At 41.7% G+C, this 12,500-nt stretch overlaps 2 protein-coding genes across 2 annotated transcripts in view; one reads left to right on the top strand and one right to left on the bottom strand.

Moving 5' to 3' along the window:
• Window positions 1-2,781: 2,781 nt before the first annotated feature.
• LOC119583305 lies at window positions 2,782-3,438 on the bottom strand. Its single transcript, XM_037931775.1, has one exon. It carries the CDS (start codon window positions 3,436-3,438, stop codon window positions 2,782-2,784), a length of 657 nt encoding a protein of 218 aa, XP_037787703.1.
• Window positions 3,439-9,182: 5,744 nt separating this feature from the next.
• LOC119583615 (probable maltase-glucoamylase 2) overlaps window positions 9,183-12,500 on the top strand; it is a 74,534-nt gene continuing 71,216 nt past the window's right edge. Inside the window, exon 1 of the mRNA XM_037932196.1 lies at window positions 9,183-9,277. Coding sequence (XP_037788124.1) covers window positions 9,214-9,277 — 64 coding nt within the window. The 5' untranslated portion in view covers window positions 9,183-9,213. The remainder of the gene's footprint in view (window positions 9,278-12,500) is intronic.

Raw genomic sequence — 12,500 nt, 5'->3', positions numbered from 1 at the left:
TCGTTCTGAGGGAACGGATACATAAAAATTACTTAAGTTAGGGTATCTCTGGCTGGTGCTGGACAATGTAAAAACTTGTAAACCTTGTGTTAAATGCCCACGTCCAGCAATATCCTAACTGGCATGTAAAGGCTGGCTCAAACACAACCTTGTCCTTGCTGCTCCAGCGACGCCACAGTATAGGGTAATCCAGGGGTACACACAAACACCGAGTCCAGAGACAACTCCCTTATGGGTTTATTTTGCAGCGGTATTTATACAGCGGGGCCACGTCACTGTGGCAACAGTTATTTAAACAGTAATCATAAAAGTACTTAAGAACATTATATGAAACAAAGAGAAGTTCATTAACAATAAATACCAATAAAAAGATAAGGTAAACAGCCGAAAAAAATACTAATAAAAGATACATTACAAACAGATAAAAGGCATTAAAACCACCGCAAGTAAAACTCGGTAAAACAATTAGTAAAACAAAACTAGAAAGAGGTAAAATTAACCAACAACACAAAGGAGGTCACCAGTGTCCTCATTGAGCCTCTAATGCTTAACATTGTCCATAATTAAGGTGGTGACGTGGCAGGTCGTAGATATATTTTTGAAAAATGAATCCAAAGTCATAAAACCTACCCAAAACTAATAAAAGTGATTAATAAAAAAAAAACAGGATTTCAGTAAGTTTTAAAAGGGAAAATAAAAGCATAAAATACTATAAATGAAAATAGTAAAATGAAAGGGGAAGGGTTCGGTATTAAAGTGAAATTGTAAAAACGTTGAAGATCAAAAAAAATAAAAACAAGTCCATAGGAGAATTAAAAGAAAACACTAAAATCCACATCTACCCTTAAAAGACTACATAATAAAATAAAGCGATAAAGACTCGCAAAATAAGTCACCTGGCTTATACGCCCCTCACCTATCCGAAACATTGAAGCTCAAAGAGGGAAACTCGAAAAATAACAAATTGTAAGTTTTATTTGCACCTTTGTTATTAAACAATACATAGTTTGGCAGTAATAACAGTATTGAGTAGGTTGTGTGGGCGGGAATCATCTCCAGCGTGTTTGAGCGCCGCCCGCTGGATTACCCAAGTTCGGTTCGGGGTTCGGGATTCAGGATTCAGGATTCGGGATTCAGGTGTCAAGGGTGTCGAGGGGACAGGTAGGGTATTAGGATAGGGGATTGGGGGTAGGTTTGAGGACGAAAGCTTAAGGAAAAGGACGAAAAGGAGAGAAATTAAAGGGAGCCGAGAGATGGAGATGAAAGAAATGAGAAAGGTCAACGGCGAAATAGAAAAAGTAGAAAGCGAGGAGATTAGTATGGGAGAAGAGAAAATCATAAGAACGTAAATCGGGAAGTAGAAGAGAAGAGAGAGAAATGAGCGAAAGGAGCGAATAAGAAATGAGAGAAAACGAGAGAAAAGTATAGAATAGCATAACGAGAAAACGAGACCAGCATAGTAGAAAGGGAAAGGGGAAATTAAAGGAAAGGGAACGAAAGAGATGAGCGAAGTAGTGAGAGCAAGAGAACTAGAGTATTTAGGAGAGACGAAGGATAGGAGAAGAGGGTAAGAGGTAGGGGAGACTAAGGGAAACCAGGGTGAGGATGATAAGGGGGAGAGGGGTTGCAGTCCAGGATGGGGGAGGGGGGGGGAGGTCGGAGACCTCACACTTGTTTTATGATGGAGGCCTGGGACCACTTGGGAGATGGTCGTCGGTATCGATGTGAACAAGGAAGGCGCTCCCCTTATGTCGTCGGAGAGCACTGCGGCGATGGTCGATTCGTTGTTTGTGGAGGCCTCGTCCTGTGTCATCTATGTATACTGTGTCACATAATTCTGTGGGTCATGTTCTGTGTGGCATCCCCTCTTGATCTGGTCATGATCTTTTCTGCCTTGCGTCGGAGGTGGGTGAGCAAGGTGCAAGGGTAACAGAGGCATTGGAAGGTGTTACGGACTTCGAGTTGCAGATTTTTAGTGCTCGGAGGAAGAAACCAATGACCACGCCTTCTGTAGTTCTGCTGTTGTGGGCAGAGAAATAGTATGTAAATTTATCTTTATTTGTGGGTTTTCTGTACACAGAGAACATCGGTTACCTATGGATTAAGATGTCTACGAAGGGAAGCTGTTCATTTCTCTCCTCTTCTGTGGTGAACTGTATGGAGGGGTGCACTGCATTTAATCTGTGGAGGTCTTGTAGGTTTGTCCTGGTCGGCACTACAGTGAGGATGTCGTCTACATAGCGAAGCCAGTCTACATAATTCCCCACGATGTTCCGGTGAGAGTCAGTTTCGAAGGTTTCCATAAACAGTTGGGCAATGACTGCTGAAAGAGGTGAGCCCATCACCTTGTCCTTGAATCCAAACGGGACAAACGCCATGCAAATGCGGATGAGTGCGATGTAATCATCTCTCGGCAGTGGTAGTTCACCCTCCTCCATTCCCTGTCAGCATTCTTTTTACAGCTTCGATGGTCATATAGCCATGGCTAACTGCAGAGTTTCTTCAGAGCTGAGGAAGATAATTAAACAAGTCGTGATGATTCTGCAAGTGTTTTATTTTACAAAGATTAGGCTTATATATACACGAAGGTGAGGAATCACCGAACAAGGAATGACCAATCACGAGCGGCCACCCCTCGCGTGATCGATGGGCGTGGCTCGCCTGGCGAATGAGGAGGAATCATCTGCTCACCTGATCATGGCGTGGCGAATAGCAAGCGGCCATCCACTCATGCAATCATCGCTTGTTACCACGGGGTCGAACAAACTAGCGACCAAGCGGTTACAATACTCTGGAGAACCGTACTGGAGGGGGATCTTCGTCCTGAAGATACACTGGCTTTAGGCGATCTATCGAGATCCAATCATTGACGCCTTTAATCTGTAGCAGGAATGCCTTTTCCTTCCTTTCAATGACTTCATATGGGCCAGAGTAGGGAGGGGTGAGGGGAGGCGTGTGGGCGCGTGTGCGGAGGGAAACATACTTCATCGCGCGTAGATCGTAACAGTGTTTGGGTGGCCTGTAGGTCTGTTTGCAGGGGACGAACTTCCCGACGATGCGTCGTAGTCTAGCGATGTCGTCGCTCGATGGAGCATTGGGGAAGATTTCGCCAGGAACCACGAGGTCTCCGAAAACCATCTCTGCTTGAGAGACGTCGAGCCCTTCTTTTGGAGTCGTTCGTAGGCCGAGAAGGACCCAGGGAAATTTCGAAAACCACATTGAGTTGCTACATCGAGACATCAGGGCAGCTTTCAGAATTCTGTGGAAACGCTCTACCATGCCGTTAGCTTCCGGGTTGTAAGCCATGGCGTGATGGATGGAGGTGCCCAACAACTGCCCCAGGGACGTCCAGAGCTGCGAAGTGAAAGAGGTGCCCTGGTTGGACGTTATGAGGGCAGGGATGCCGAATCTCGAAGTCCACCCGGAGAGCAGGGACATCCTTCCACTTGAGGGAAGTAATGGATGTATGGCAGGCTGACATCTCGGCGTCCTGTTGCTGCTCTTTAGTGAATTAGTTGTAGTCAAGCCCTAAATGAACTGCGTCGATGGAAACTCTGGAGAGTGTCGGCTACAGGATTCTTCCTGCCCGGCAGGTGTCGAAAGGAGCAGTTGAACTCGGCGATGGCGGAGAGATGACGGCGCTGGCGGAGGGACCATGCGTCAGCTTGTCTCATGAAGGTGTGGACTAGGGGCATGTGATCCGTTTGAATCGTGAAGGTGTTGGTGCAGCCAGGGGCCGCCTTACATATTTTTTTGGCCAGGGGCAACCTGGTTTGCAGTCCCTCGCGTCGTGGCCGAACCTGGCGTGAAAATAGCAGAGGCCATCGGTGAATTTTTTGCTGCTTTGTTACTGTCGTGGCCGCGAGTTGGGTTGCTGTCACACTGGATACCGGTGGACACTTGATGGAGTACAGTTGACCACTGCAATGGTCGTCCTCGTCTGGCGGGGGCGCTGTTGAGACGGGGGGCACTGTGTTGATGTGATGGGCTGCCGACGCACGTGCATTATTTAGGTGGTCCATCATCTCCTGCAGGTCAGCTTCATCCATCTCCTCCACGTTGGGGATGACTGCACAAATATTTTCTGGTAGGCGGAGAAGCCAAAGGGCGCAGAGCAAGTCCAGCCGTCTCGCTGTTCCGTCGGCTGCTGGAGAGAGTCTTGCCAGAGCCTTCATCTCGAGCAAGGCGTTGGAAGGTCTCTGGCCGCCGAGGGTCTGCTTGGCGTGCTGGAGGAGCTATGTCACTCGTGATGCTGCTGATGGAGTGAAGCGCTGCAGGAGGAAAGTTTTGAGGTCGTCGTAATTGATGGTAGTGTCGCCCTTGGATATCAACCACTCTGAGATGCCGGGAAAAAGTTCATCTGAAAGAGGAGGATAATTAAACAAGTGGTGACAATTCTGCAAGTGCTTTATTTTACAAAGATTGGGCGTATATATTATACACAAAGGTGAGGAATCACCGAACAAGGAATGACCAATCACGAGCGGCCACCCCTCGCGTGATCGATGGGCGTGGCTCGCCTGGCGAATGAGAAGGAATCATCTGCTCACATGATCGTGGCGTGGCGAATAGCAAGCGGCCATCCACTCATGCAATCATCGCTTGTTACCACGGGGTCGAGCAAACTAGCGACCAAGCGGTTACAATACTCTGGAGAACCGTACTGGAGAGGGATCTTCGTCCTGAAGACACACACACACACATATTTATATAGATGTGTATATATATATGTATACATATGTGTGTATATATATATATATATATATAATATATATATATATATATATATATATATATATATATATATATTCACACACAGATAAGTGGAATTCATGCCGAACAAATTGCAAGTAGAACAACGAAGGGAAGTGCAGGAAAACACATGAATATGCCGAAGGCCTTTTCGCTTTATTGTTTCATCAGGGCATATAAGAGAAGAGATACATATATATATATATATATATATATATATATATATATATATATATATATATATATTATGAGGCAAAGTAAATCGAATTAAGAGAAAATGCTACCAGAGATGAAAAAGAACAGTTACTTCTAGATTTTGACGAGGATTTCTACCTTAATCAGATTACCACAAATACAAAAGAAAAACATTCTTGACCTTGTTTTTGTTTCTATGGGAGAGGAGGTAAACAATATACGATACTCTACAGTTCAGGCAAATCACAACATCACTGAAGTTACATTAGATATGTTAAGAAGACACGTAGATAAGGAAACAAAGTGGCAGAGGCAGGGGAACAGACTTAAATATATACCTCTATGTATCTCTTCTCTTATATACCCTGATGAAACAATAAAGCGAAAAGGCCTTCGGCATATTCATGTGTTTTCCTGCACTTCCCTTCGTTGTTCTACTTGCAATTTGTTCGGCATGAATTCCACTTATCTGTGTGTGAATATATATATATATATATATATATATATATATATATATATATATATATATATATATATAATATATATATATATATATTATATATATATATATATATATATATATATATATATATATATATATATACACACACACACATATGTATACATATATATATACACATCTATATAAATGTGTGTGTGTGTGTGTCTTCAGGACGAAGATCCCCCTCCAGTACGGTTCTCCAGAGTATTGTAACCGCTTGGTCGCTAGTTTGCTCGACCCCGTGGTAACAAGCGATGATTGCATGAGTGGATGGCCGCTTGCTATTCGCCACGCCATGATCAGGCGAGCAGATGATTCCTCCTCATTCGCCAGGCGAGCCACGCCCATCGATCACGCGAGGGGTGGCCGCTCGTGATTGGTCATTCCTTGTTCGGTGATTCCTCACCTTTGTGTATAATATATACGCCTAATCTTTGTAAAATAAAGCACTTGCAGAATTGTTACCACTTGTTTAATTATCCTCCTCTTTCAGATGAACTTTTTCCCGGCATCTCAGAGTGGTTGATATCCAAGGGCGACACTACCATCAATTACGACGACCTCAAAACTTTCCTCCTGCAGCGCTTCACTCCATCAGCAGCATCACGAGTGACATAGCTCCTCCAGCACGCCAAGCAGACCCTCGGCAGCCAGAGACCTTCCAACGCCTTGCTCGAGATGAAGGCTCTGGCAAGACTCTCTCCAGCAGCCGACGGAACAGCGAGACGGCTGGACTTGCTCTGCGCCCTTTGGCTTCTCCGCCTACCAGAAAATATTTGTGCAGTCATCCCCAACGTGGAGGAGATGGATGAAGCTGACCTGCAGGAGATGATGGACCACCTAAATAATGCACGTGCGTCGGCAGCCCATCACATCAACACAGTGCCCCCCGTCTCAACAGCGCCCCCGCCAGACGAGGACGACATTGCAGTGGTCAACTGTACTCCATCAAGTGTCCACCGGTATCCAGTGTGACAGCAACCCAACTCGCGGCCACGACAGTAACAAAGCAGCAAAAAATTCACCGATGGCCTCTGCTATTTTCACGCCAGGTTCGGCCACGACGCGAGGGACTGCAAACCAGGTTGCCCCTGGCCAAAAAAATATGTAAGGCGGCCCCTGGCTGCACCAACACCTTCACGATTCAAACGGATCACATGCCCCTAGTCCACACCTTCATGAGACAAGCTGACGCATGGTCCCTCCGCCAGCGCCGTCATCTCTCCGCCATCGCCGAGTTCAACTGCTCCTTTCAACACCTGCCGGGCAGGAAGAATCCTGTAGCCGACACTCTCCAGAGTTTCCATCGACGCAGTTCATTTAGGGCTTGACTACAACTAATTCACTAAAGAGCAGCAACAGGACGCCGAGATGTCAGCCTGCCATACATCCATTTCTTCCCTCAAGTGGAAGGATGTCCCTGCTCTCCGGGTGGACTTCGAGATTCGGCATCCCTGCCCACATAACGTCCAACCAGGGCACCTCTTTCACTTCGCAGTGAAACTAAATGAATGAATACTGAACAAAAAAGCGTATCGAAAAACTACAGGGACTTGAGTTCAAATTGTTTGAACCCTGCAATTTTCTTCGTATCAAAACGCGCATTTTATTGAAACCCAGAGAGAGGAAAAGCGCCCTTACGCTAGGAGGCCATTTTTTTCAACTGAAACCCTTACCTGCTGAAAGTCTGCGCCTGTCACTGATCAAACAGATTTGTGGTAAGAATATATACACGTGAACATAACCATCTTTCTAAACGATAAAAATGAAAACGATAAAAAGTGAATTCGTAATAAAGAGTATGCCGACTAAGAATATGTGAGAATAAAAAAAGCATATACACAAAAGATGGAATAAGAAACGGTGAAATTCGCGTAACTCACCAACGGACACAAAGAGTGCCAGACAAAGCCAGGAGAGAATCATGGCGATTTCGCTGCGACCCATGTCGGTTAGCAACACTCGTCAGGTGAACACCTGACAACAGAGAGACTCGGAGCTTTACGACTCGCCGAAACAACAAGTGCTAAGGTTATCAACCGAAATTACTTCGATTGCAGAGCAAAAATGGTTTCGTAACATCGAGTTTTCACACGTGGCGCCGGACTGACGTGAAGTGGGGCTAAATTGTTCCTGCCCATTGTGTTTGGCATCGTAGGTAATGTTTATAGTAAAATATACAAAAAGTATATTATTTTATTAAGATAAACACAACCCTCTTCAATTCATCTAACTTTATTATTCACCCACAAGGATCATATAAAACTGTAAATTCACTTCAGTAACATTATTCTCTCTTTGTATTATCAAATAAAAGATATCAGCAGAGTGTCTCCCAGCCTAACCATCGAAAGAGTGTACATAGAACATTCCAAATAATTTTTTAAATTATTGTCCTCTAACTTCCTTCCGCAATTGTACGTAGATAGATGATATTATTATTCCAGGAGAAAGAACGAGAAGAAAATTAATACAATTTATGATCAAAATGGCAAAAGAAAAGAAGAATGGGGAGGATAAATGTAGCAATATATATATATATATATATATATATATATATATATATATATATATATATATATTATGAGGCAAAGTAAATCGAATTAAGAGCAAATGCTACCAGTGATGAAAAAGAACAGTTACTTCTAGATTTTGACGAGGATTTCTACCTTAATCAGATTACCACAAATACAACAAAAGAAAAACATCCTTGACCTTGTTTTTGTTTCTATGGGAGAGGAGGTAATCGTATCGTATATTGTTTACCTCCTCTCTCATAGAAACAAAAACAAGGTCAAGGATGTTTTTCTTTTGTTGTATTTGTGGTAATCTGATTAAGGTAGAAATCCTCGTCAAAATCTAGAAGTAACTGTTCTTTTTCATCTCTGGTAGCATTTTCTCTTAATTCGATTTACTTTGCCTCATAATATATATATATATATATATATATAAATATATATATATATTATATATATATATATATATATATATATATATATATATATATATATATATATTGCTACATTTATCCTCCCCATTCTTCTTTTCTTTTGCCATTTTGATCATAAATTGTATTAATTTTCTTCTCGTTCTTTCTCCTGGAATAATAATATCATCTATCTACGTACAATTGCGGAAGGAAGTTAGAGGACAATAATTTAAAAAATTATTTGGAATGTTCTATGTACATTCTTTCGATGGTTAGGCTGGGAGACACTCTGCTGATATCTTTTATTTGATAATACAAAGAGAGAATAATGTTACTGAAGTGAATTTACAGTTTTATATGATCCTTGTAGAGAATGATTACCTAAAAGGTAACACCGGCACTCTCCGTGGAAAGGAACTGGGGACCCTACCACGTACTCACTCCAAGAGCATCACAACATGAAAACTACAATTAAGTATCATGCTGTGACCACGGCGGCTCAGACATGAACCTACCGTTAAAAGAAGAAGAAGATGATCCTTGTGGGTGAATAATAAAGTTAGATGAATTGAAGAGGGTTGTGTTTATCTTAATAAAATAATACACTTTTTGTATATTTTACTATAAACATTACCTACACTGCCAAACACAATGGGCAGGAACAATTTAGCCCCACTTCACGTCAGTCCGGCGCCACGTGTGAAAACTCGATGTTACGAAACCATTTTCGCTCTGCAATCGAAGTAATTTCGGGTAGGTAACCTTAGCACTTGTTGTTTCGGCGAGTTGTAAAGCTCCGAGTCAGTTGCTCACCTGACGAGTGTTGCTATCAGACATGCGTCGCAGCGAAATCGCCATGATTCTCTCCTGGCTTTGTCTGGCACTCTTTGTGTCCGTTGGTGAGTTACGCGAATTTCACCGTTTCTTATTCCATCTTTTGTGTATATGCTTTTTTTATTCTCACATATTCTTAGTCGGCATACTCTTTATTACGAATTCACTTTTTATCGTTTTCATTTTTATCGTTTAGAAAGATGGTTATGTTCACGTGTATATATTCTTACCACAAATCTGTTTGATCAGTGACAGGCGCAGACTTTCAGCAGGTAAGGGTTTCAGTTGAAAAAAATGGCCTCCTAGCAAAAGGGCGCTTTTCCTCTCTCTGGGTTTCAATAAAATGCGCGTTTTGATACGAAGAAAATTGCAGGGTTCAAACAGTTTGAACTCAAGTCCCTGTAGTTTTTCGATACGCTTTTTTGTTCAGTATTCATTCATTTAGTTTTGGATTAAATTTAGTATCTTTTGTTTTTGAGATAACTATTGGGTGAATGATAAGGTATCTAGGCTTTAAACTCTTCGCTTCTGGAATCACTGTGCGACTTGCTTTTTTTCTTCTGCGTCGTTCTCTTTCGGGAGCTGATTTCGTATGCCATTCAGCTATTGCCCGGAGCTAATCACAATAACTGCATACATATCGATCTCGCAATTTAAGAAGATAAGTCAAGATACCCAGTCTTGCAGAAAAATCGGTGTTCAGTTACTATATCTCAAAAAAAAAAAAAAAAAAAAAAAAAAAAAAAATATATATATATATATATATATATATATATAATATATATATATATATATATATATATATGTATATACATACACAGTATGTGTGAATATAACACAGTTTATTCTAGTTTTTGATTGTATCCTCTTGATTTCGGTAGCCTCCGGGCTAGTACAGTGGTAACGTGTCGGCCTCTCATCCGAGGGGTCGGCGGATCGCGCCCCGCCCAGGCGCGAGAAGTTGCAATTGTCGCCCGGAGGTTACTGCTGTGGCTGGGCACCACGGCGGGTAAGGACTAGGTTCAGCCGAGTCAGCACCAGCTGACACACGTGAGCGAGTCGGCATTAGTCGACACAGGCCGGGCTCCCCTCATAGCCCGGGCGAGGCTAAGCTTCGCATATCGGACTTACCTTACCTTGATTTCGGTCATTTTAGGTAAAAAGTATAATAATCCTGTACATTCTCTTGGTCTTTATTAGCTGTGAATTTGCACGTCTAACATGTATTTTTCTGTGTCTGTGTCAATTTTTTTGGGTATAGCTGGCTGAATAAATTCACGGCCACCTGAAAGTTATCTGTTAACACTAGTGCATTGAAGTAACTTTTGAAATACTTAAATGATCTTGAATATTTAAAGGGAATACTGAAAACTTATTCCCCGGTGGAGGATTCAAAAATGAAAAAACAAAAAAGACAAGCAAAATGCTAATTTCAGTGGAGGAGCCAGCCGTCGGTACGCAAATAATTGCAGATTTAATGTGCAAGAAATCATTCTTCATTATGACTTGCTGATTGCCTCATAAGGAATGGAAAAACGAAAGGATAGTAATGTATACGATAAGATGACACATTATGTCATAAGAGGAATATAGTACGTAGTATATATAATCTCATTTTATCATGAATAAATCCTGCAATCAATACATTGGATTTTTACTCGTAAAACAATAGCTATGACCTTAACATATAAGAATACCAGTCAAAGACTAAACCAAGTGGGAACGTAAGATACAAAACAGAGCTCGTTTCTGTGACTGAATAATTTTACTGGGTGATAATTCTGTTACTTAACCAGCCTGAACACGATTAACATGCTCACCATAAGTTGCTTTTTAACCTCTATGTATGAAGCGGTGCCACGGCAAAAAAAGAGGCTAGGATTAAGACAAAAGCTGACTTCTAGAGCCGGCATACCTGCAAACATAAGGGATAAAAGACTGGAAGGGGAAGTATCTAGTATCCTAGTTCAGTATTCACCTAGAACAGGACTGCAAAAAACAGTCAAAGGTTCATTTTGCCCAAGTAAATGGGGTAGAGGTTCGTAGTGCTTTGCTGGACTACCGAAAGATGGGAAGGCCACAGCGTCACTGGAAGCCAGACGTTATATTCATAAGAAATATTACGATCTTGATGGTATTCAAACGTGGTCCTCCAACACTATTCGAGTATTTCCTATTTGTGAATAACAACATACCGAGGGCTGATATATGTCACTTTGTAGGCTTTATCTCTCACATTTGCTTGAACTACAATTATCAATAATCTAATTTTTTAAAAAGTCGGTACATGATATGATTTGTAGTAGTTTTCACCTCTACTAATCGATTCCAAGTCGTTATAAAAGAAAAGAAAGCAAATAAGTGGAGGATAATCAGCTATGACATCATGACCTCGCATTTTAGCGCTCGTCGGGAAAAAAATACTTCATATATTTTTATTTGTTCTCCCTTGTTTATGTCATGAAGCATAAACGTGATTGGGCGCCATCAGCCTAGTTTTAAAGAAAACAACTGAGTTTTTCTGATATTCGCATATGTCACAAACCGTTTCATGACTGAATAGGGTTAAACAAATTAATATATAAGGACACCAAGAGTGTAATGGAAGGATAATTCAGATGAATGAAGAAATATTTTGCGTTTTCTGAAATATGGAATACAGGAATTCACCGCTTTAAAGCAGTCAAAGAATTCGGGGTCTGGCCATTTTGAAGCAATATATTTGATTTTTTTACGAAATGATTCAATGATAGTGGAGCATGGATCTGACAGTAGTTTCAGGGACGTTGAGTTATCATGCAGAGGGAAATGAGCGTCGTGTAAATAACGCATTCAGGAAACGTTATGACCTTTATCGGAATCTAAAATTAAAATATCCAAGTTGCGATTTGATAGCTGAAGAGTAACGTCGGGTTTGGCTTTCGAGATCGTCCGACAAATCAAGAATTGAATTTAACATGGCAAATCTGAGGTAGCTATGATCATTAACTGAACCTTTATTTTGTTTGGCAATAAAACTAATGACACCTTTAATGTAATCTAAACAGTGATTTCCGCTGGGTTTGGTAGCAAATGATATACTAAACAACAAACGTTCGGTTTCACAACGCGATAGGGAATAATACATTTACCAACGAGTCGGTGAGTGAAAATGTGCTACGCGAGCATGCATATAAATGTACATATATATGCACACACACACACACACACACACACACACACACACACACACACACACACACACACACACACACACACACACACACACACTATATATATATATAATAT

Source organism: Penaeus monodon, chromosome 17 (assembly GCF_015228065.2).
Source record: "Penaeus monodon isolate SGIC_2016 chromosome 17, NSTDA_Pmon_1, whole genome shotgun sequence".
NCBI lineage: Eukaryota > Metazoa > Arthropoda > Malacostraca > Decapoda > Penaeidae > Penaeus > Penaeus monodon.
The sequence above is the reverse complement of the archived record's forward strand: the minus strand, read 5'-3'. Positions and strand labels throughout refer to the sequence as shown.

Coding starts and splice junctions, on each gene's coding strand:
- LOC119583305 (XM_037931775.1), bottom strand. CDS start 3,438: ATGTCCCTGCTCTCCGGGTGGACTTCGAGATTCGGCATCCCTGCCCTC.